General features: G+C 48.9%; 1 protein-coding gene across 6 annotated transcripts in view; it reads left to right on the top strand.

Moving 5' to 3' along the window:
* The window catches only part of Katnip (katanin interacting protein), a 176,307-nt gene that overhangs the window by 53,564 nt on the left and 98,662 nt on the right, over window positions 1-24,081 (top strand). For 5 of the 6 annotated variants that reach the window (XM_057779249.1, XM_057779247.1, XM_057779252.1 and 2 more), the window contains 3 exons: window positions 9,433-9,602; window positions 10,915-11,012; window positions 20,478-20,609. In XM_057779249.1, the coding sequence (XP_057635232.1) occupies window positions 9,433-9,602; window positions 10,915-11,012; window positions 20,478-20,609 (400 nt within the window). Of the gene's footprint in view, window positions 1-9,432; window positions 9,603-10,914; window positions 11,013-20,477; window positions 20,610-24,081 lie in introns of those variants that run through there. The other variant, XM_057779253.1, reaches the window with a different exon arrangement.

Raw genomic sequence — 24,081 nt, 5'->3', positions numbered from 1 at the left:
ATACCTCCCCCCAACCCCCAGCCATCCAGTGCTTTACTTGTGTCTTTGATTGTACAACCACTTGTTGGTTGTACAAGTACCACCTCTTGTCTCATGGTGGAGAGGTGGGGGCAGAGGCATAAAAGACCCCTCAAGTCACTTGGGAATGGTGGTCTGTATCTCTTGGGCATCAGCTTGCCCTGGAAAGCTGAGTCTGTGGAACGGCAAAAGTCAGTTTACTTTGTGTCTCAAGTTGCTTGGAGTGGCATCTAAAGTTAGAGTGGGACCTATTGGGTTCTTGCAGAAGCTCACACCACTACAGTGTATCGTGGTCAAGGTCATAGCAACCTGATGTAATCTGAAGGCCTGTGTTCCTTTACACGGTCAAGCAAGTTCATTTTTAGTTCATTGTGGTTTGTATTTAGACCTGAACCTTCCTATGAGCTGGATATGCCTGCTTAGAGCTCAGGAGTTGCCTAGTGTTGAGGAGCTGGGAAAGGAGGACCCTTGTAACTTTCCTGTCCACATTGAGCAGCAATGCTATGGGTGTTTGTAGAAACACAGGTGGAGGAGGGGCAGAGAGCCTCCATGTTGGCAGAGAAACAAGGATCTAGATTTGTATTTAATAGCATTGGTAATGAATTCAAGTCAAACCACAAGCCAAATAGAATTCTGCTGAACCCCTAACCAGATCTGCCTGGGATGGGAAGACCCAGCAAAGGCAGTAATTTGTGTTATGGGAGGGTCTGTGTTAGGGGAGCAGACTTGACTTGCAGGTAAGTGGTCTGAAAGGTGTGAGTTTAAATCCCATTCAACCATTGGTTTGGGGAGCCCTGATGATGGTGTTGGGGGTGTATGGGATGACCTCATGCGTTACCATGTAGCACTTCCATTCGTTATACAATTTCATTAAGGTCCCTGTCTCTGGGCTGAGGATGTGGCTTAGCTGGTAGGATCCTTGCCTAGCATGCATAAAACCTTGGGTTCAGTCTCCAGCACTGTATAAAGCTGGTGTGGTGGCACATGCCTGTAATCTTAGCACTTGGGAGGTAGAGACAGAATAATCTGAAGCTCAAAGTCATCCTTGGCTACATAGTGAGTTCAAGGCCAGCCTGGGCTACAAAGACCTACACAGACAGACAGACAGATAGATCCCTGTATCTATGACAAGTCTCACTCTCATTTCCATATATGCCAGTGAGTTGGCAGTGCCAGAAGTGGTACCCCTGTGCTCAACCACTTAACAGAATTTTCCCAGCTTCCCAGGGGCAGGCAGCTCAAGTGAGAACAGCAGACAGCTCCTGCTGATTAGACCCCCATGAGTGTTTTTCTTACGCCAGGCGTTGGATGTTTTTATTCAGTCTCTGGCAGGCTGGATGTTGCCACTGAACACCTGGGTGATGGTTTAATCATTTCAGATGCTCATCTGGGAAGAGAGTTTCTTAGCTCCTTATGACCAGATTGTTTCTCATTAATCGGGGATCGATAAGTGCTATCACAGAGATGCCGGCTGACAGCATAGATGGGAATTTCACAGGGGAGGTTGTAGCATGGTGACAATTAAAAATATATTGCAGCTGAGTTGCTGTAAATGGATGGGGTGGGTATCACTGGATGCAGGAAATAAGAAAAAGCTGAAAAAGAACCCCCACCAGGGACTTGTAAAGAAAGGGATGCCCAAAATAGTGTTGAGGTTGGCTTCAAGGCACCCTTTTTTTTTTTTTTTGGTTTTTCGAGACAGGGTTTCTCTGTGGCTTTGGAGCCTGTCCTGGAACTAGCTCTTGTAGACCAGGCTGGTCTCGAACTCACAGAGATCCGCCTACCTCTGCCTCCCAAGTGCTGGGATTAAAGGCGTGCGCCACCACCGCCCAGCTTCAAGGCACCTTTAATGAAGTGCCAGCCACACATTAGGTGCCACAGTCCTCCAGTTTGTTTACGGGCCAACCTGATAGAAAGGTGAAGTGATTGCAGCCATTTGACAGATGCTCCCAGTGTAGCGAGCAAGAAGTGGTGGAACTGGATTATACTTTATTTACATTTTTTTTATATTTTCATAGTGATTAAAATTAGAGAAACCTGCCAGGGCTGCCAGTAGCTCCAAGTATATACTAAGAAAGGACTTGGTGGGTTACTTGGAGACTGAGTTGTGTGCCTGGCGTGATGGTAGAGGCTGAAGACTGAACTGTCCTTCAGGAGTGAGCCCCAGGATGCTTATCCAGGGGATGAGTCCCTTAGAAGGGGCATTGTCAGCAGAGATCTGCCCAGGCTGTATCTGACCCTAGGATGCTTGTTGATATGAGCCTTTTATTTTGGGAGTGCTTTCCATGTGCCTAGCCTCACCTAGGAAAGGAACTATTGTATGAAAAAGGTAGATTGTGTTAATATTTTCATTTTGTTTTGGTATTTTTAATTTAAAAATTATTTATTTATGGGAGGCATGTACATCATAGACTAAATGTGGAAATCAGAACTTGTGGAAATCTCTTCTTTCATCATGTATCTTTGAGGAGCTGAACTTGGGTCTTCACTTTGGCTGAGTGGCAGTTCACTCTCCTAGTGTGCACACAGCTCCGGGTTCCAGCGTAACATGGCACTCTGACTTCAGGCAGAGCTGATTCCAGGTGCTTAACTTAGGTCTTCAAAACCCTTTCTGCTTGAATCTCCTCCTGGGGCAGCAGGTCCAGATCCCTTGAGGCCATGTTCTTCTGAATGTTTCCTTCAGCCGCTTTTCTCAAGGACCAAATAACACAATTGCTAGACTCTTAGATCTGGTGAAAATCTGCGTCCCCCCTCTACTCCCCACACTGAAGCCCCCTTTGCTGCCAGCTCTCTAGACAGGAGCCTAATCTTCCCAGTCAGTCCTTGTCACTCAGCCCTTTGGTCCTGCTGCTTGATGTTACTCAGATCTGCTCAGGTGTGATTACATTTCCCGTGGCCAGAGTCCCTAGGAAGGCACTAGGACAAAGCAAAGCTGCCCTGTCCCTGAGCCTCCTTCCTGGCCCTCTCTAGCCCTGCCTGCAGGACATGACAACTCTTCGCTTCTGGTACAACCACGGTGGCTTCATGTTCACCCTACCAGGGAGCTCATCCAGGGAGACAGTTGGGCTGTAGACACCTCACCTGTCCCCTTCCTCTGCCCAAGCTGCTCGCCTTACCTTCCAAATACAGCTTCTGGGGGTTTCTTCAGGAACAATACCTCTCCCCCTCACTCCATGTGGGCTTGGGTGGGAGTGACTCTATACTCCAATTTCCTGAAACATCTTACCAGAACAAGACTGATTAGTGGGGTGTAGAAATGGAGTCCAAGCCAGGCCCTAAGGAGCTCTCCTCAGGAAGGGCTGTGCAGGAAGCATTGGGAAAGAAATGCTCTCTTCCCCAAAGTAGCATGTGTGTGTGTGGTGGGGGGGCCCTACCATGACGGGGCAGCAGTGGACAGCTCAGCTGTGGACAGTCGGGGACCCTACACTCTAGACAGCTTTATGCAAAACAGCTATCCATTTTAACAAAACGTCTTTCAGTGAAACCACCTGAATGTCACTGCGTTCATCTGCAGCAGGGAGTTTCTTTACCCATTCTTTTCACAGTATGAGTAATTATTTCCTAATTTATCAATTTCTTGTATCCACATTTTCATAAATCATCCTGCTTAAGTAGGGGCCCACATGCAGTGCCAGCCCTAGGTCCTGGGCCGTGGGACAATGTTTCAGTTGTGATGCTGGGACCCAGGGCAGTCTCTGGAGGTAAGTCAGGACATGCTCTCCTCCTGGCAGGTCAGTCTCCTGGCCGGTTCTCAGCCTGCTGACTCCTCCTCCGAGCACTCTTGAGTTCTGTGCTCCCAGGAGGGTGCTGGTCCCTGTTTTGTAGATCATCACTTAGCGACTTGTGTTTTCCTTCTGTTCTATGTTGTTGCGCAACAATTGGACACATTGCAGGCTTCCAAGGCTGACAAAAGATAAGCAGTCTGTAATCAGTGTTCCTGCCATCTTTGTTGAAAAGATGGATATGTCAGCTGCTGAAAACAGCTGACAAGTTAACAAAGAAGGCCCCCATAATGCCACCACCTTCCTCCACAACTGACGTCATCTTCTACTCAGGGCCCACAAACCTAGTTTTTTTCTTCTAATTTTGCACTTACTACATACATACTGTTCTGTTTTGGTTAATTTTTAAAGTTAGTGTACAACTTTTTTTTTCATCATGGCATCTTTATATACAGATACTCCTCCCTCCCATTTACTGTTCTGTTTGTGTGCGAGTGTATGTTTTTATGTATGTGCATACGTGTGTGTACATATGTAAGCCAGAGGTCAGCCTCAGGTGTCATTCCCCAGGGGCTGTCCTCCTTGGTCTGGGGCTCGCTTTGCCAGTCAGGCTACAGTGCTGGGCATCAAGTGTGTGCCACTACATCTGGCTTTTAGACCTGGGTTCTTGAGTTCAGGCCCTTATACTTGGTGGGCGAGCACTTCACTGAGTGCCGGCCACCCCGACCCTGTGAGGAGGCCACAGGTATGTTCCTGGGGTCTTTCCTGTGACTGCTGTAGCATAATGTCCCAACCTCCACTCCCCAGCACCGGGTGCTGGCTTGTGTTCAGGATTTGTTGGTCTCAGTACTAATGTTTTTCACTGCCAGGATTATTGCTTGGGAATTGCTGGAATGTGCTTTCTGGGAAAAGATCAAATCTGCAACTTTGTCTGTGTTTTCCTCTTCCTCCTGAGAAGGGGCTGTGAGTTGTCAGCACTGTCCGAGTTTGTCTGTTGCCTTACTGTTTCACAAGCTCCAGGAGTGACATGTCTGTTTTAGCCATGACTCTGGAGTTCAAGTACCCAGAGTTTGTATCTCAGGCCTGCCACCTAGCAGCTGGGTGACCTTGGGCAGGTTACTTACCCTCTCTGTGTTTCACTTTCCTTGTCTATGGAGTGGGGATAACAAAGTAATCATGAAGAGTAATGTCTTCCTCAGTTGGTGCTTATTCTTGTGTTCTGTGTCTGTGAGTGGCAGCTCCTTGGGACATGTTTCTCAGCATTCCTGTGCAATTGCAGCCAAGGGCAGCAAAATATGTTAGTTGCTTGACATGTTTTGTTCAAAGAGGCAGAGCCAGGAAGCTTTTGGTCTTCTTATTGTCTTTTTTATGTGGCTGTGAGGGACTTTAGGCACCTTAGTTTGCAGTTCTGTGGTTTTCTCGGTGGTTTTGCAATTTCAGCTGGCTCCAGATTTTGTGAGCCTGCGTGTGTGTGTGTGGTAATGGTGGTGGTGAAGTCCAGAGGACAGTCTCTGCTTTTGTTCCTTGCTACCATCCACTTTGTTTTTGAGACAAAGCCCCTTGCTACCCTAGAGCACGCTGATTAGCTAGACCGGCTAGTCACTGAACCCCTTCAGCACTGGATTACTATGCCTGGCTTTGTTTGTTGCTCTGTCTTTTGAGAAAGCTCTCACCATGTAGCTTGGATGGCCTGGAATTCACAGAGATGCCTCAGCCTCCTGAGTACTGGGATTAAAGGCCTGTGCCAGAGTCTGGGGATCAAACTCAGTCTTTATACTTGCAAGGCAAGCCCTGTACCAGCTGAGCTGTCCCGGGTCAGGTATCTTTACTTTTATTGTTTCTTTAGAGGCAGGACCTCACAGTCTAGCCCAGGCTGGCCGCAAACTCACTATGACCTCCTGCTCCCAGTGAGGGATTACAGGTATAACCACCATGCTTGCTTCTGTCTTTAAACACAAACATAGCAAGACGATTGTTGAACAACTCTGACTAGATAAAATGCTGTGGCCAGAGCTGGCTGGAACCTTCCCCTGTTCCTCCCTAGGAGCCATGGGTCAGCACAGGGTCATTCTTTATTCATGGTGGCTTCCTGGAGCAAGACCGGAATGCACTCTCTGTGTTCAGAGTCAAGTTTGGCATATAGAATTCACCCTTATGTGATGGTTATTATTAGTCCCAAACTTTGCAGTATAGCCTCAGGCAGATTCTTAGGACAAGGGCAGAAAACAGTCCCATTCTTTCCAAAATATAAGAATGGTCTCTAGATCAATTGCTAATATTGTGCCCCTCTGAAACCTTTGTTAACTTGGGGGATGAAGAGATGACTCAGCAGTTATGAACACTGGCTGCTCATCCAGAGGACTTGGGTTCAATTACTGCCATCCCTGTAGAGGCTCAAAACCCTCTGTAACTCCAGTTCTAGGGAACACAACACTCTCTTCTGACCTGCATAGGTACAAGACACACATGTGGTCCACATACATGTAGGCAAAACACCCATACACATAAAATAATCAATTAAAAAATTTTCCAACTTGCTAGGTTCTTAATCGCTAAAGGGAAAGCCTGTTTGCTGACTTGAGAATCTAATTACCATGGGGTATAAAGGTGTGTTTAAAGACTGAGAACCTGGCATCCCATAGCCATGGCTCTGGAGGGGCTAATGCAGACACTGTACGCTGTGCCAATGTCACGTCAGCAATGAGTTACAGACTGTCATAGTTACTTTTAAACTGATGTGATAAAACCATGACCAAGGCAGTTTACAAAAGAGAGCATTTAATTGGGCTTACAGTTTCAGAGGGGTAAGAATCCATGACCATGATGGTGGGGAGCATGGCAGCAGGCACTGGAGCAGCAGCTGAGAGCTAACACCCTGATCTACAAACAAGAGGCAGAGACGCACAGCAGGAATGGTAGGAGTCTTCTGAAACATGAAAGTCCACCCTCAGTGACACCCCTCCTTCAACAAGGCCACACCTCCCAACATTCTCAAACAGTCTACCAACTGGGGCCAAGTATTCAAACATAGGAGCTTATGGGGGATTGGGGGGTCATTCTCATTCAAACCACCATATCCCACTACCTACCACCATAGCCTCATAACCATATCACAATGCCACATGTATTTAGTTCAATTTCAAAAGTCTCCATAGTCTTTCACAGTATAAACACAATTTAAAAGTCCAAAAAGTCACCTGGTAGTGGTGGCTCATACCTTTAATCCCAGCACTCAGGAGGCAGAGGCAGGTGGATCTCTGTGAATGGTCTACAAAGTGAGTTCTAGTACAGTCGGAGCTGTTACACAGCAAAACCCTATCTTGAACAACAACAACAACAAAAGTCAGCTTGGTGTGGTGGTGCACACCTTAATTCCCAGCACTCAGGAGGCAGAGGCAGGCAGATCTCTGAAGCCAGCTGGTCTACAGGGGTGCATGTTATGCCCAAATCCGTGAAGTCTCCTCAAGGCCAACAAGGAGACCGAGTCCCATATGTAAAAGCAAAGAGCCTTTATTTTAATCAAGATTGCAAACTCCGTCTCTCTGCATGTCCAATGTGTTGGAATAAACAGAGAGCCCCGAGCGCAATTAGAATTGGGTTCTTATAGTAGTAAAGGAGGGGGTGCGGGTTCTCTGAGGTTCAGGACCCCTGATTGGCAGACATTTGTCTAAGGGTGTCCTGGTGAGTGTGTGCTGGCAGGTGATCCTATCTATAGCAGTTGGAACTTAGGCATTTCCTTTGAATGGTCTGTTCTTGGGTGGAGGTTGGGATATCTCAGCTTGTGGCTTTTTCCTGCTACCAGGTATTGCTTCAGGGTAAACTACTGAGACTCGGGCCTCTCATTAAATTTATCGAGGGCCAAGTTCTACTCTGGCAGGCGATAATGGTTGGAAGTAAAGAACTTCCTTTGGGTGACCTGCCCAGACTTAGCTTATCATGGCTGGCCCCCACAGTGTACAGAGAAACACTATCCCAAAAAACACAAACAAAGCAAAACAATTCCAAAAAGTCTCCTCCGAGACTCAACGCAGTCTCTTGATTCTAACTTCTTATAAAAATCAAAAAGCAGATTACATGTGTCCTACATACATAGCACAGAATATACATTATGATTCCAAAATGGAGGAATGGGGCAGAGTGAGGAAATACTGGACCAAAGCAAGACTGAAATCCAGGAAGGAAAATTCCAGATCCTCTAACTCCATGTATGATGTCAAAGAGTTCAGATAGCGGTACCCTTCCAGCCTCACTGACTGCAACACTCTTCTTTTCCTTGGGCCAGTTCCACTTTGTGCAGCTCCTCCTGGCAGACATCCCACAGTTCTGGCATCTTCAAATCCTGGGATCTCCAAAGCAATACAGGATTCATTTTTGTATTTTCATACAATGTCCTTTCTGGGTCTCTATGCAGGGATTCCCTGCCACATGCATTGCCTTGGTAGCTCTCTTTAACCATAGAGTAAGGGACCACAACCTCTTTTCTTTGGTATCTTTCCTGACTCTAAAGCCAGAACCATGTGGTAGACACTGCCAAACCCTGCTGCCTGCTTGGGATGGATCCTGCCACCTTCTTGATCACATTTGCATAAGTTTTCCTTTGTAGGTGGTCTTTAGGTAGAGGAAATCATTTGGACCTTTTCCTTTTAGAAATTGCAGGATTAGCTAGGTGGGGTCTTGCCCTGAGGGCAGCTCTTCCTTTATTCCACGTCCATCTGTCCTCTCCTCATCTCCTCCAACATATGCCTGGCTCCCACGTTACATTTTCTGGGGTTCTTTGCTCCTCAAACTAGACATTTTATGTCTCTTTTTTGCCCTACTTGCTCTTTTTCATTGCTGCATAAGAGTGATCGCTCGAACCCATGTGACAGAATCAATATCAGGCCGTCCTGACATCTTCTCTGCCAACAAAATTAGTTCAAAAGCTTTTCAATATAGCCTCAGGTAGATTCTTAGGACCAGGGAAGAGAGTAGCCTCATTCTTTGTCAAAATATCACAAGAATGGTCTCTAGTTCAATTGCTAATATTTTTCTCCTCTGAAACCCAGAGCTGGGCCCTCCCAGTTCACATTTCACTCAGCACCACTGTCTTCCAAGCTCCTACTAGAATGGCCCATTAAGCTCTGTTTACAGCATTCAATTGCTTTTCTGTTCTAAAGTCCCCAAATCTTCCATATTCCTCCGAAAAACAGCATGATCAAGCCTTTTACAGCAATAATCCATTCCCAGATACCAGCTTTGGTTTTAGTTACTTTTTTAATGTTGTAGTAAAACACCATGAACAAGGCAACTTATAAAAAGAAAATGTTTGATTGGGTTTACAGTTTCAGAGCTATCAGAATCCTTTTACCATCTTGATGGGGAGCATGGCTGCAGGCAGGTCAGCATTGCACTGGAGCTGCATCTGAGAGCTCACATCCTGACCCATACACATGATGCAGAGACACAGCACACTGGGCATGGTGGGGGTCTTTTGAAACCTCAAAGTCTGCCTCTGGTTACACACTTCCTCCAACAAGACCATGCTTCCTAATCCTTCCCAAAAAGTTCTACCAAATGTATGAGCCTATGAGGCCCATGTATCCAAATGTATGAGCCTCTGGGGACCATTCTCAGAGCATCACAGAGACATTGTCATCACTTTGTCAAAGTGATGACACTGCTGGGATCCAGGCAGGCAATCTTTTTCTTTCAGACTATTAAAACATTTAAAGGCCAAGGATCCCGTGCAGCTGAGGCTGGAGCACTTGGAGCAAGGTTTCTCTGTCTATGTCAATGGGGCCAATTCGGAGCTGAAGACATCCCCACGGAAAGCTGTGCACACAGACTTCTCCAGAAGCGCCTCCCAGGCCGAGGGGTCACAAGGTGAGTGCAGACCCTCCCATGCCAGGCAGCAGTGTTCTTAGTTGAAAATTAAGGGATGGGATGTAGCTCAGTGTTAGAGCACCTGCCTGGCAGAAACAAAACACTGCAAAAGAAAGTTAAAGACATAGGTTAGAGACTTTGGAAACACCCTGTCTATGTGAGCTCACTAGCAAATGTGTTAACTGTGCCCATCTGTCCAGAAAGATAGCCCAAGAGCAAGGGAGAGAAACACTCTTGAAGGTACTGGGGATGGAGCCCATGGCCTCACATGTGTTCAGCAGCCACCCCAGGCTTAAATCCCTTTTTACTCCTTTTCAAACGAGATGTGGCCTCCACGTCCCAAACCATAGGCAGCTAGAGCAAGAAATTTCCGTTTTTCTATTACCTGAGGCTCTAATGTCCATGATTTTAAGGGCTATTTTAAATAATACCTGATATGTACATATTAACTTTAATACCGAACACCTATGAAATGTTTTATTCCACTGTTCATTTTTACATTTAGTTAATCCAGCCCCTTCATGCTTTAAAGGGATTTCATGTGTCCTCCGAGAGCCTATAAGTGGGATGGAAAAATTCCCCACCTCGTCTACCTGTAGGCAAACTGGAAAATGATTTAGTATTGAATGGATAGAATAGTTGAACAGGTGGGACCAGGCTTCAGGTTGGCTGTGTCACTCTGAGGAATCTGCTTAATCTCTCTGTATTATTAGAATTCATTGCTTTATAGGTGTGGGAAGCTCCCAAGTCATTATATACATTATATACCATATTAACAACAAAAGGACAAAGGGAGAAAGTGATATCCCAAAATATTCTCTTAAGAGAGCCACTGTAGTATTTTAAACACACAGTTTACCAGAAGCTTTGTAGCCCCTGTGTCTAAGAGGGAATGCCATGGCTTTCTAGCTTTTATTGTGGGCAGGCTGCTGGTAGAGGAATTACAGGGAACAGGATTACCTGAACTTGGAACCCTGCAGTATATTCACTCATTCCTCAACTATGTCTCCATCCACCTTCTTTTACACATGGCATCCTGCCATTACATCTATGTTTTGGCAGTGACTCTTTGTGTCTGCAGAGCTACCTGATAGGCTATTAGACATGCCATTTTACAGAACGGACATTCTGCAACTCATACACTTTGCTGCTGGGTATTGGCTTGCTTGCAGCTCACTTCAATAGGACAATACATTCCTCATATACATGACCTTGGGCAGCTGGCCTGGATTGCAGATGTAGACTTCAGAGCAGCCATCAGTGTGAACTTGTCTTCCATGTCTCACCTGCCCCTTCCCTGTCTCTGCTGCAGACTGTGGACGAAGAACCCTGTTCAGAGAGGCTGAAGAAGTCTTAAGACGAAGCTCAAGGACAGCACCTGGAAAGGTCCAGCGCCGAGGATGGCACCAGGTCTGGGAACAGGAACAGAGCTGGGACCATGGCTCTGGCATTTGATTAGGATGAGGAATGGGCCAGTTGAGTCTTTAAGCCCCTATGGGCTTGGTGGCTGTGGGGCATGTCTGCATGTACTGGTTTCTGGGGTACCTGCCCCGCTGTAGGGTACTCCCTCTGCCTGGGACCTCCAGAGCCCACAGGGGAGTGCAGTAAGAGCAGACTCAGAGCTACCATATGCCAGGCATAGTCAGAGATAAAGTAAATGATGAGGACAGAGCCCTGGTGAACCTGGTGAACTGAGGTGCCCTTTTGGGTGGCAGCCAGTGTTGCTGAGACATAGCCTGCATTTCTGAGTCCTGGCCCTGAGTCCCAGTACTGTCCCAGCTAGACACAACCTCTCTACTTTGCAGTCAGCACACCCAGAGTCTGGCTTTTCATGTTGTCCACTCTTATTAGGGAACAGAGGAGACAGTTGCTCAGAAAAACTCAGGGACCTATACAAGGTTATGCCTAAGAAGTGCCCGAGTCCTGACTTAGAACTAGATCCTTGGCTCTGAGTTCTGTATTCTTCCCCAACTAGACTTTGCTATGGTCCCTTGCTAGCTTCCCTTGGGGATGGTTCTAGTTTTCTTTGGGGCTGCCTAATGTACCCAAGTGTCTCTCTATGCCATGTATGTACTGAGGTTGAATCATGGGGTTTTGGCTCCTGTTGTACCTTTTGCATGTTCAGTTGGCCTCAGGGACCATATACAACACAGATTGGAAGGTTTAGGCAGGGGCTCAGTGTCCTTGTTAATCTGGGTATGGAGGAAATTGGGCATTGTGTTTTTTTTTTTTAAAGATTTATTTATTTATCATTCATACAATGTTCCTACTGCATGTACACCTCCATGCCAGAAGAGGGCACCAGATCTCATGACAGATAGTTGTGAGCCACTACATGGTTGCTGGGAATTGAACTCAGGACCTCTGGGAAGAGCTGCCAGTGCTCTTAGGCTCTGAGCCATCTCTCCAGCCCTGGGCATTGCGTTAAGGTTTTCACATGCTTGCCACCTGCCATGTCTTCACAGCAACCCAACTGGTTGATGTGTGTCCTCATGGTGCTGCTGTAGAAACTGCGGCCCAGAGAGCAAAAAGTACTTGTTCTGGGTCACATGACCCCTAAGGGAAGAAGCTGGGTTGGGGTGTGGAAGGGACCTGATGCTGCAGACTCCTTAGTCTTCATACCTATGCTTATTGGAAACAGTTATGCCTGCATTAGCTGGGGTCTGAAGAGCAGGCCCACAGGGCCCCAGCCTAGGCGCTTGTGTCTGTCCCCAGTCATGAATGTTAATTTCTTGTTAATGAGGCCTTTCTTGCCTGCCTCACTCCACACGGCTCTTCTGCTTGTTTGGAGGGCTTTCTATTATCACGAGCCATATTTGTGTCTTAGACTGTGACTTAATGGCTGGCCCCAGAGTCTGTCCAATTTAAAAGACTTGGCCTAAGATTAATTAGCATCCCTCCCGTCTCTCCTGTGGCTCCCCACTTCACAAGACTTAATCAGGGCTAATTTCACCTCGCCTCCCAAAGCCGCTCTGCTATAATTGCCCTTCTGCACTGCAGCAGTTAGGGGTCACTCAGTGCCTAACAATAGGGACGGCTGTTTGAGTAGAAAGCTGACCAGGCTGCGCGCATAGTTCTGGAGCCGATGATCTGGCCCGGCTCGGAGGGGGCCTCCAGCCCACATTGCACAGCTGTCTGCTCTAGCCTGCCAGGAGAATTGGTGCCCGGACAACTGGGAGAGGGGGGCCAGCCTCAGAGATGCCAAGACAGATCCTGTTCTGTGGCCTGGCCTGTGTGGGATGGAGTTGAGAAGTCTGTTTCCCTCGGGACAGTGCTCAGAAAACAGTGACCTAGCCCTCTCCTCTCCTTGCATCTCTTCCCTGTCCAAGGCAACGTGAGCGGCTGGACCTCCTTTGCACGCAGACCCTGTGCCTTGACAGGCCACTGATAGCACCCCCGGGGTCCCAGCCCCCAGGCCGAGCAGAAGGCATGTCATCATTTGGCTTATGCGCTGTTTCTTCTACCACACTTCCTCTCCCCACCTGCCTCTGTGGCTCCTGGGAAGGAAAGAGATGGACTTTGGGATGCTTCTTTGCTGTGTGATTTGGAGCTGTAATGGACCCCGCTAAGCTTTGTTTTTGTTATCTCACAACTTCATGGAGCTGTGTGTGTGGTGTGTCACAGGTGGTCTGTGAGCAGTGCACTTCTTCAGCTAGGTCCCCCTGGTGGCAGGTGAGGCTCTGATGAGGCCAGTGCTTGCAGCTCCCTGGTTATGCCTTGGCCATCCTCTTGGTGTCTGCTTTTTCATCTAGAAGATGGTCGATAAGGATGCCTGCCTCAGAAGGTAGCTAATGAAGATCACCCAGCCAGTGCCTGTGGACGTTTCTGCCATGCCTGGCACAGAGGTGGTGGATTGGTAGTGGGGTCATTGTTGGGGTTAATGGAGGGGTTGAGGGTTTCTCAGTCTAGAGGTCTCCAGGCCACTCATTCTCACATTTCTAATTCTATTTTATTTGTGGGGGAGGGAAAGAGTGCATGTGAGCAGAGGCCAGGAGAAGGCCTCAGCTGTACTCCTCTCTGCTTATCCCTTTGAGGCAGTCCTCTCAAATGAACCCAGGACTTGCATTTTCTCAGCTAGGCTGGGACAGAGCATGTACCAGACATTCTCCTGTCTCGGCTCCCTCAGAGCTGGAGGAATACCTCTCCGCCATAGTCCACTGTGCGTTTGCTCAGAAGGCCCTTCACATTCTGTGGGGCTAGAAACCCCAGTCCTCATGACTGCTCAGCAGTCTCTTGTCTGCTGTGTTGTCTCTTCTGCGTTGTCATGTCTGACCTCACTTCCTCCGCTTAGTCCTGGACATTTATGGAGCACCCTGAAGATCTGGATCCTTAGTGCTGGGTTATGGGCTGCAAGTGAGGCAGGCCAGCCAGCCTTGCTGCCCTGGAACTCAGGAGATAGGAGTGCAGGACAGGACAGGACAGCAGTGGCCAGCAAGTGAATGACAGGTGCAATGAAGGAGAGCCATGCATGCCAGAGGGACAGTGGCAGGCAGCAGAGGTGCCCAGGACCCATGGAGCAGACCTGCATGTGAGGATCATGGTCTTCTTGGAAAGACTCAGTAGAGTGTGATGGGAAGGTGTTAGCAGGGGTCAGCACATGGTGATAGAGAGGCAGAGCTGGGGGCCTGGGTTACAGTTGGATGGCTGATCACACAGGCTGAGGATATGGGCAGCAGACTGAGTGGAGGGGCTTGGGGAAGCACCACGATGGTAGAGCTGCCTTTGGAAAGCTCTTGACTGTTGTGTGCAGATGGGACTGTTCTATCCACCCCATAACTCCCCTCACCCCAGGCTCACAGGAGCTCTGAGGCTGTGTTCCTGAATCCACACAGCTCTCCTCTGCCCCTTTCCACAGCCCCATTCCGTGTCCTTTCCTCTGGCACCACTGACCCCCTGCACCCCTCCAGGTTAGTTTCTCACTCCTGGATCGGTTGAAACATCCAAGAGAAACTATCTAAGTGTCTCAGCTCATTCGTGTTGCTCAGGCTGTGGCCTGTGGGAGCTGTGGGAGTTGACTGTTGTAGTTGGCCTTGGTGAGGTGCTGACTGCCACCTGAGTGGGTTGTGTGGCTCAAGGTCACCTGGTGCTAATCCTGCCTGGCTTTGAACAGCCTAGGAGCAGGGGCATGACTACAGCTTATGATCTAATATTCTGCAGTCGGGCAGTCTAGTCTTGGTGTTCTGCATCGGTGTTATTACTGTCACCAGGATAAGAAGCTCGTTGACCGCTTCTGGCCTTAGGAAGTGGAGTTAAGTGGAAAGTATCTCCAAGGTAGAAAATTCCAGAGACAAATCTTTGGGTTCACAGAAGAGGGAGGGGCCAGTCTTTGCCCTCATGCTTCTGGAGTCTTATATTTTTAATTATTTATTTACTTTAAAAAATTTTGAAATAGGGTCTCATAGCCCATTCTGGCCTTGAACTCACTAAGTAGTTGCCGTCCTTTTTTTGTTTTGTTTTGTTTGTTTGTTTGATTTTTTGAGACAGTATTTTTCCGTAGCTTTGGAGCCTGTCCTGGAACTAGCTCTTGTAGACCAGGCTGGCATTGACCTCACAGAGATCCTCCTGCCTCTGCCTCCTGAGTGCTGGGATTAAAGGTATACGCCACCACGGCCAGGTTTACCCTTGAAGTCTTGATCCTCCTTGTGTACCTCTTTCATGCCGAGGTTACAGATTTGAGACACCATGCCCAGCTGTTCCCATCCTTTTGACTAGGCTCCTCTTCTTTGGGGGTAGCCAGATGGAAGCAGGTGTTTAAGGAGGCAGGGTCCCCAGTGGCCAGTTCTTAAAAGCCACCCTACCAGGAATGGGGCCCTGGCCCTGTTCCAGTTTCAGGGTTTCTTTTAGACTGCAGGGCTCACCACAAAGGGCCAGTGAGGTCACACTATCACTTCTGCTGGCCATGGCCTGGAAAACAAGGACTTCGTTGTCACTGTATCGTCTTAGCTTTGTTGACAGCAACAAATGGCACCTCCCAAGCTGCTGTTGTCTGCTCCTGGGTTTCCTCACTTCTCAGGTCCTTGTCTTAGTCTGACAGTCTTGCCTCTTCCTGCAGGGTCGGGTTCCCTTCTGGGTCTAGACCGGCAAGTGGGAGGCACTTTGGTGCCTAGTTACTGCAATAGAAAGGGCTTTCCCAGGAGAATAGGCCTGAAGCTCATTTTTTCCAGGAGGCTCTAGAAACACCCATGATGTTCCTGTGCTTGGGAATAACCAGAAGGAGGCAGGCAGTTAAGCTAACAATGCCATTGTAACCAGTGGCCAGTTCTTAAAAGCCACCCCACCAGGAATGGGGTTATGCCTCTGTCCCAGTTTCAGGGTTTCTGTTGTTTTGCAGAGGTCACAGTAAAGGGCCAGTGGGGTCACACTATCACTTCTGCTGGCCATGGCCTGGTCAGTAGTGGAGCTCGGGGGCTCTAGAGGTTGACTGGATGAATGTGGCAGGCCCCCAAGCCACCACCTTCACTGTGGAGCGGCCTGCAGGTGATATTTTGGCATCCGTCCCTGCTGGCCTTTCCCTTGCTGCTTCTGGGCCTTAGATCTCTCTGCCGCCATCAGTGGATTAAGATTTATGGCTTCCTCAGCCTTGTAATACTTGGGTAGACAGTGGCCTAATCAACAGAGCCGCCGTTTACCAAAATGCTGTCAGCTTTGATGAACATCACTGGCTCTCGGCATTAAATCGGTAGTGAAGGGATTGGCCTTCCAGTGATTTACTGTGGGCCAGACTCTCAGGAAAGGTCTCCACAGAAGGTTTGCTGTGGGATGCAAGTGGCCTTGGCTGTCCCTCCCTGCAACATCTGCTTCCTGGGTGGCTGCAGTCATATGAGCATCTACAATACAGCTCACCTCTAGGTTGTGAAGCTGGGTCCCCTTGCTGCTTTCTGACTTGTGACCTTGTCAAGAGCTGACAAACCTGGGAAGAGCTGATCAAAGATCAGCTCCTCACCCCAGCCTGCTTTGGGGGCCTTGGTAGAGCCGTTCCACCTCTAGAGGGCACCATTAACATATCACACAACCTGTCCAAGCATGCAGGGCATCCCATGCTCGCTCTTTTCGTGTTTGACAGTACACTTGAATGCACCCTCTTAGAACACTTTATGAGGAGGTGCAAAAGACACACAAATAACTCCGGGCATGAACTGGGTGGAATGTGGGCTGAGCTCGAAGTGAGCAGCTTTGGGAGGTTTATGTGGAAAGGCTTTTAAATCCTCCTCCAGGATAGGTACTGCAAAGGTCTGGCAGGGTCTGGGTTTGCAAGTAGGCAGGAAAGAGCAGCCACTCATAAACACCCACTCCCAGTAAAGCAGTATGCCAATCGGGGAGCCAGCCTCGAGCAACGTCATCCTTCCATGCAAGGTGGAAGGTGGGAGGCCAGGAGCATGCATGTAGCTGGTGCTGGGTTGGAATCTGCCAGCCTTGGTGTGGGTGGGGCCGTCCCCCAGGTTGTGGGCAGAGGAGGCTCCCCAGGCTCTGGTGGGAGAGCAGGCCAGATGGCGGCTATTTATTACCCTCTGGGCACCCACTCAGTATTGTGAGCACTTTCTGGACCACAGAGTTAATTTCAGAACTGTTGCTTCATAACCCGCAGTGTTCACCATGGTGCTGAGTGGACTCAGGGGTAGGGCACTGGTGTCTGGGACTTAGTGCAGCTAGAGCCATGAGGGCCTGCTGACTTAGGGCCTTAGGGCTGCCCGCAAAGCTGTGTTTGCATATTGGCTATCATTGCGGAGATGTGCTGTGCTGAGCTGCAGGGAGGAGGCTGGGCAGTTGCTGAAGGGCTATGATCCTGGCTCCTTGCTGGATATAGAGTTCCTTCTGTGGATGTGCCAACCCAGAGGCCAGCCAAATTGCACCTCCCACTGTCATTTGCCAGCTTCCTTTCAGGCAGGCCTCAATCTTTGCCTCTCAGCTGGGCTTTTCCTGTGCCCCAGAGTGCCATGATAGCCCCAACAGTGCCTCACTTACAGTACTCTTCTGGTTCCAAGAACTATCTCCTAGTAGAGTGGGCAGGAGAGGGAGGTGGTGTCTGCAGCTCTGGCTTCAGTCACATGTCCCATCTTCCCCTGAGGAACTCAGTTCTAGGATTGGTGGATCTGTGGCTGGCGGGGGTTCACAAGTAAGAGCTAAGGTGTTTTCTCCAGAGCAAAGGATAGGGCAGACAGGCAGTGTGTATCCAGGCTTGTCTGGAGTTTTAGGAAAGAGGGGACAGAAAGGTTAACAGTACAGGTCCACAGGCAGCATTCAGAAGTAGCAAAGTCCTGGTCCAAGCCCTCCCCTTTCTAGAGAAAGGACCAGAAGGCCTTAAAGGGTCTGGGTGACTGATGATCCGGCTACCTCCTGCTTGGCCTGACATAAGTCTGTGGTCTGTCACTTCCTTTTCTCCCATCTTCTCCTCCTGGCCAATAGGCCCCAGTGTTACGACATTGCTGAGTGGCCCAGGGAGAAGAACATAGCATTCCTTGGCCTGGAGAGAAGAACAAAGTATCCAAGTCTAGAAGGAAGCCATCACAGCTAGAGCTAGCCCTGGGCTGTGGTGTGAAGAGGGAAGGTGGTACAATGAGGGTGTGTGGAGAACCATCCCAGGCATTAAAAGTGGCCCTTCTTGTTTCTTTATTGACACATCTTCCTTGCTCTCAGACAGTGGCCTGTTCCAGTCTCACCCTTGAGCCACACATGGACTCAGGGCAGAGAGGCAAGCAAGCCCTCAGAGACACAGAAAGGGGTTTCTATGGACTCAGCTAGACTGACAGGGCCCTGGCAGTGGCTCCAGTTGGCTCACAGTCACATGTGATAGAATGTACAGGAATCAGTGTGGGAGCCTTGTATGCTGGTGTATCAAGTGAGGTCTGGGTTTGCTAACAGTGGCTTGCGTGGTATGACAACAGATGTCACCTGTCAGCTGGCTGAGTCCTTTTGTTCTGCTCATGTGGAAATCATGAGTGAGCAGGGAGTGGCTTCTGATACTGGTAGCTCTGGGCCTGGCCTAGAACTCAAGTGCTTCTCCGGAAGACAAAGGGCAGGACAGACAGGCAGGCTTGCAGGCTGGACTGACAGACTCAGAGCCCTGAGAAACAGAGACTTATGACTCCAGGTTTTAGAAGTCAGAGGCAGTTCAGGTGAGAGGCCTTCCTGTTCTGAGAACCAATTGCCAGGAGTCAGGCACTCAGAAGCCAGTGAGATCCTGAGCTCTAAGCATGTGCTCAACCTCTGAGCCAGCCACTTTGGGATTCTCAGTAGCTACCACGGCTAGTGGTATAGCTCTCAAAACCATGAGCTTTTGAGGTGGGCAGCTCCCAGAAACTCTTCTAGATACCAAGGCCTGCAGCATCTTGCCTACCATCTCTTGTGCCTTCCACAGCCTTAGCTAACAGCCTGCTATTTCTTCTCCATACTGCACTGTCCTCAGTCATCTCCCCACCCACTCTCTGGAACTCTCTGTGTTTTTTTTTGCCACTGGCTGCAGCTGCCACCGCCTCTGCTGGCCCTCCTTGTGTCACCAATTCAGCCCACTCTACTCAGGATAAAAATCGCAAGTGTAAAGGATTTCTATGTGGTCTGATGTTGCAACATCTGGGGGCAATAGGGGAGGGTCTCCTTCAACTCCAAATGCTAACTGAGCTGGGCATGAGGCACTCGCGTCACTCCCTGTGACCCGCACCGTTTGTTGTTCTTATGGGCCCTTTGGTCCTTGCTAGCTGCACAAAGGTGGGCTCTGTGTATGTGTGTTGGTGGGGGGGGGTGATGTGCATACAGGGGAAGAAAGGGAATTAGAATTCTGGAGTGGTTGATAGCTCCCAACACCTGGCACAGGTGTTTGTTTCTCTAAGAAAGATGCAAAGAATGCTTGAAAGAAGAGATGCTGCAGCAAGGACAGCTTGTGTAGTCCAAAAAGCTTTGCAAATGTTCTGTGCCTTTCAGTTTAGCATACCTATGGTGTGTCAGCCAAACTTTCCCAAACACAGGCTCGGTTAGCTCACAAGGCTTTATTTTTTATTTATTTATTTTCGAGACAGGGTTTCTCTGTAGCTTTGGAGCCTGTCCTGAAACTCGCTCTGTAGAACAGACTGGCCTCGAACTCAGAGATCCGCCTGTCTGTGCCTCTCAAGTGCTGGGATTAAAGGCGAGTACCACCACCACCCAGCTTTCACAAGGCTCTTTGGGAAAGCCTAACACCTATAAAAATTCTACTGAAAAATAATCACTAAAACTCTGAAAATTTCTACTACATACTTCGCAAATATAAGGAAGAAATAAGCATAGGTGGTGCAACACTGCAAACCTGCTGAGCTGAGGACAGGGGCTGCAGCGGGGATTCCAGTACTCAGGGACCGAGGACAGGGGCTGCAGTGAAGATTCCAGTACTCGGGAGACCGAGGACAGGGGCTGCAGTGGGGATTCCAGTACTCGGGGACCGAGGACAGGGGCTGCAGTGGGGATTCCAGGACTCGGGAGACCGAGGACAGGGGCTGCAGTGGGGATTCCAGTACTCGGGGACCGAGGACAGGGGCTGCAGTGGGGATTCCAGTACTCGAGTGCAGTGGGGATTCCAGTACTCGGGGACCGAGGACAGGGGCTGCAGTGGGGATTCCAGTACTCGAGTGCAGTGGGGATTCCAGTACTTGGGGACCGAGGACAGGGGCTGCAGTGGGGACTTCAGTCCTTGGGAGACCAAGGACGGGGGCTGCAGTGGGGACTCCAGTACTCGGGAGACCGAGGCAGGAGTTTGAGAATAGCCTCAAGAGACATGATCTTTAAGAAAGCTAGTCAAAATCCTGCCCTACTCAGGAACAGTACCCCTTGAATCTCATTCTTTAGATAGCTGTCTTTGAGCAGAATAGCATCTTTTCTCATGTCAACACTCTGAATTTCTGTGTCCAGAAATCCGTGCAGATCAGAACTGAAGCTGGCCCTCGGCTTCACATTGAACCTCCTCCGGATTGTTCAGAAGATTTGGAGTCATCTAAGGATGTGACTGGCAAGGCCAGGGATGCCACTGTGGATCACACACAGGTAGGATCTGGCCACAGCCTGCACTTGGGGCTCCCACAAAATTGAGGTCTGGTGCAGTGTTCTTTCCAATACCTACTTTGACCATTGTCCTTCGCACATCTCACGTATTGAAAAACTCTGTGTGTGTATGTGTGTGTGTGTGTGTGTGTGTGAGAGAGAGAGAGAGAGAGAGAGAGAGAGAGAGACGCAATGAAGCACATGTGCCAGTCAAAGGACGACGTTGAGGAGTCAGTTGGTCTGTGGGTGCCTGGGATTGAACTCAGGTCATCAGGCTTGTGCAGCAAGCACTTCTACCTGCTGAGCCATCTTGTCTGCCCTTATCTCACACATTTTGTTACACATTTTAATACATAGAGCATGGGCCACACATCTGTGTTCATGGGTGGGTCAGTTGGCATCCAATCACTCTAAATGGAGAAGGGGCTAAGAGGGGAGGCCAATGTAGCAGGAGTTCTTTTGGGCCACCAACCAGCTCCCAAATCATGACACTGAGATTTAATATTAATTATGAATGCTCGGCCTTAGCTTAGGCTCGTCTCTCGCTAGCTCTTATAACTTAATTTCCAATTTCTCATCAGCTACATTTTGCCTCAGGGCCTTTTATATTTCTTTTATTCTGTGTGTCCTACTCCAGTGTCTTACTGGCTAGCAGCTGGCTGGATGGTCCAGGTGTCTTTCTTTCTCCCTTGTTCTCGCCATCTCTCCCCCTACTTATTCTGTCTGCCTGACAGCCATACCCATCCCTCTACTGCCTAGCTATTGGTTGTTCAGCTTTCATTAGACCATTCAGGTGCCTTAGGCAGACAAGGTGAGACAGCAACCCATCTTTACATAGTTAAACAAATGTAACACACCTTTACATAGTTACAGTAATTTTCCACAACAGATCAGGCCTGGCAGAGAAGAGTAACTTAACTGGGGAGGCGTTCTAGAAAAGAGTAGAATTTGTCTCTGGCCATAAATGCTCGAAAGGAGCCTGAAGGGGCTGAGGTTGGGCAGAGAATGACACCCCACCTGTGTGTATATGTGTACCTAGGCCTGTGAGGCATTCTGTATCTCAGTGACCCCAGTCAGCGGACTACCCATGGAACACCCAGAGGCTTGGGTATCAGCAGCTTGTAGCCGTGTGTGTACCACAGCTGATGGGGGAGGGGGGCAGTGCATACTTGCCGTCCCATCTTCAGCCCACCATCCCATTTCCAGTACAAGTGTTTCTTGACAATGCATTCTTGAGCTTTGGCCCATGTTCTTAGCACCATAGACACGGGAATCAACAAAGCACATGATGTGCCTATTGTTAGCCAATTCATGTTCTAGGTGAGACGGAAAAGGGCAGAATGAAATAAGACCATTTCAGGATCAGCAAGTTCTCTGAAGGAAACAGAAGAGGGAACTGGGCATGGTAGTGCACATTTATAATTGCACTGCTCAGACAGAGTGGGAAGGTCCTGAGCAAGGCCAGCCTGGGCTACATAGGGTACCCCTTTCTAAAATAATCATAACAAAACTAAATAAAATCAGAAGAGGGAGATGGATAGCGTGATGTAGCCGGGGAAAGCACTCTTGCGGCTGCACAAGAGCACTTAGACAGAAGCAGTGCGAAGAATATTCAGGCAGAGGGGACTGTCTGTGCAGTTGGCAAGAGGCTGGGCTTCAGGGAGCACCATGCCAGCACTGTGTGAATAGGAGAGCATGAAACGAGTAGAGACGGTGAATAAGGAGACAGTGCATAGTGGGCCTTGGCTGGAGTGTGGAAATGGGGTTTAAAAAGTGGAATTTGTTCTAAGGCAGCAGTTGTCAACCTGCGGGTTATGACCCTTTGGGGGTTGAGCGACCCTTTCACAGGGGTCGCATACCAGATGTCCTATATATCAGATATTTGCATTACAATTTACAACAGTAGCAAAATTAGAGTTATGAAGTAGCAATGAAAACAATGTTATGGTTGGGGGTCAGCACAACTCATTAAAGGGTTGAAACACTAGGAAGGCGAGGAACCACTGTTCTAAGGAGACAAATTTTATAATTAAAATGAATGAATATGGGATCTGGAGAGATAGCTCAGAGGTTAAGAACACTGACTGCTCTTTCAGAGGTCCTAAATAATTCCCAGGAACCACATGGTAGCTCACAACCATCTCTGATGAGATCTGGTGCCCTATTCTGGCCAGCAGGCATACATGCAATCAGAACACTGTATACATAACAAATCTTTAAGAAGGAAAAAAATGCATGAGTATATCACCTCTCCATGTTACACAGAAACAAAATTCTGGAGTGATTGCCGGTGAAAGTTCAGTTGCTAAGCAGACCACGCCCCATGGCTGAACTGCACTGGTTAGCTGTGGGCCCTGCCTGCAGACTTATAGCTTCAGTCAGGGCCTTCACCTCTGTGGCTTCTGTGCTGCTGAAATTCGAAAGACAGAAAGAGAAAGGATCTGGGAATGCTGTCCAGGAAACTCACTCTGACCTCTGTTCTATGTTTCTACTTCCTTATTTGTTCAAAAGGGAGACCAAGGGAAGGAGCTGGGACCCTGCTGCCTCCTATGCTTGTTGAAAGGGGTCTGTGTACACTTGCACACATTGCACACATGGAGTTTGTTTTCTTTTCCTTTCTTCTAATGTGTGTGTGTGTATGTGTGTGTGCGCACGCGCATGCATACATGTATATGTGCATTTATGCTGCAGCTCCTCTGGGAGGTCAGAAGTCAACATTATGGACTTAGTTTTCTTTCCACCTTTACGTGGGCTCTGGGTGATAAACTCGGGTCACCGGGCTTGCACAACTAGCGCCCTTACCCACTGAACTTTCCCCAGCGTTTGTTTCTTCTCTCCCCCCTCCCCCCTGCCGCCTCCTTTAATGTAGTCCCAGCTAGCCTCAAATCCAAGATTCTTCTGCCAGAGCCACACCTGGCTCACCACTTGCTTTTGACCCCACCAACAGTCCCCTGCTTGGGATCAGTCTGTACAAAAGAAACCTTCATTTTTTTTCAGCTGGATCACAGCCATGTTGTCTGTTATAATCCTACCCCCACACCACTCCCAGAGTGCTGTGTACCCTTTGAGCTGCAGACCATAGTTGTTTGCCCATGGGGAGGCACCTGGCACCTTCTGTTAAATGGATACCTTGTTCCTCTTTGGCAAGCTCCCAGCACCCTGCACACTGGACAGCAGAGTTACTCCCAGGCTTCTCCTGCCCTCAGCATTAGCAGCCTTCCTCAGTGCACATGCTCAGTTGCAGCCGCTGCTGCTCTGCCAGCACTTCACGTTCCCCACTGTGAGCACCTGATTATATTTCTTCCTTGCCTTTCCCCCCGACATCTTGAGAGGGCTCTCCTTAAGGCTTCACAGTCAATTTCCCCTTGGAGTTATTTCCCTGCAAAAGGAGAGAGAAACAGTGGCGTACTTGCCTGCCACAGCAGAAAGAAGCATTGAGAGATGCCATCTGCACAGGGACAGAGAAACTCAGGGC

Source organism: Chionomys nivalis, chromosome 8 (genome assembly GCF_950005125.1).
Source record: "Chionomys nivalis chromosome 8, mChiNiv1.1, whole genome shotgun sequence".
NCBI lineage: Eukaryota > Metazoa > Chordata > Mammalia > Rodentia > Cricetidae > Chionomys > Chionomys nivalis.
The sequence above is the reverse complement of the archived record's forward strand: the minus strand, read 5'-3'. Positions and strand labels throughout refer to the sequence as shown.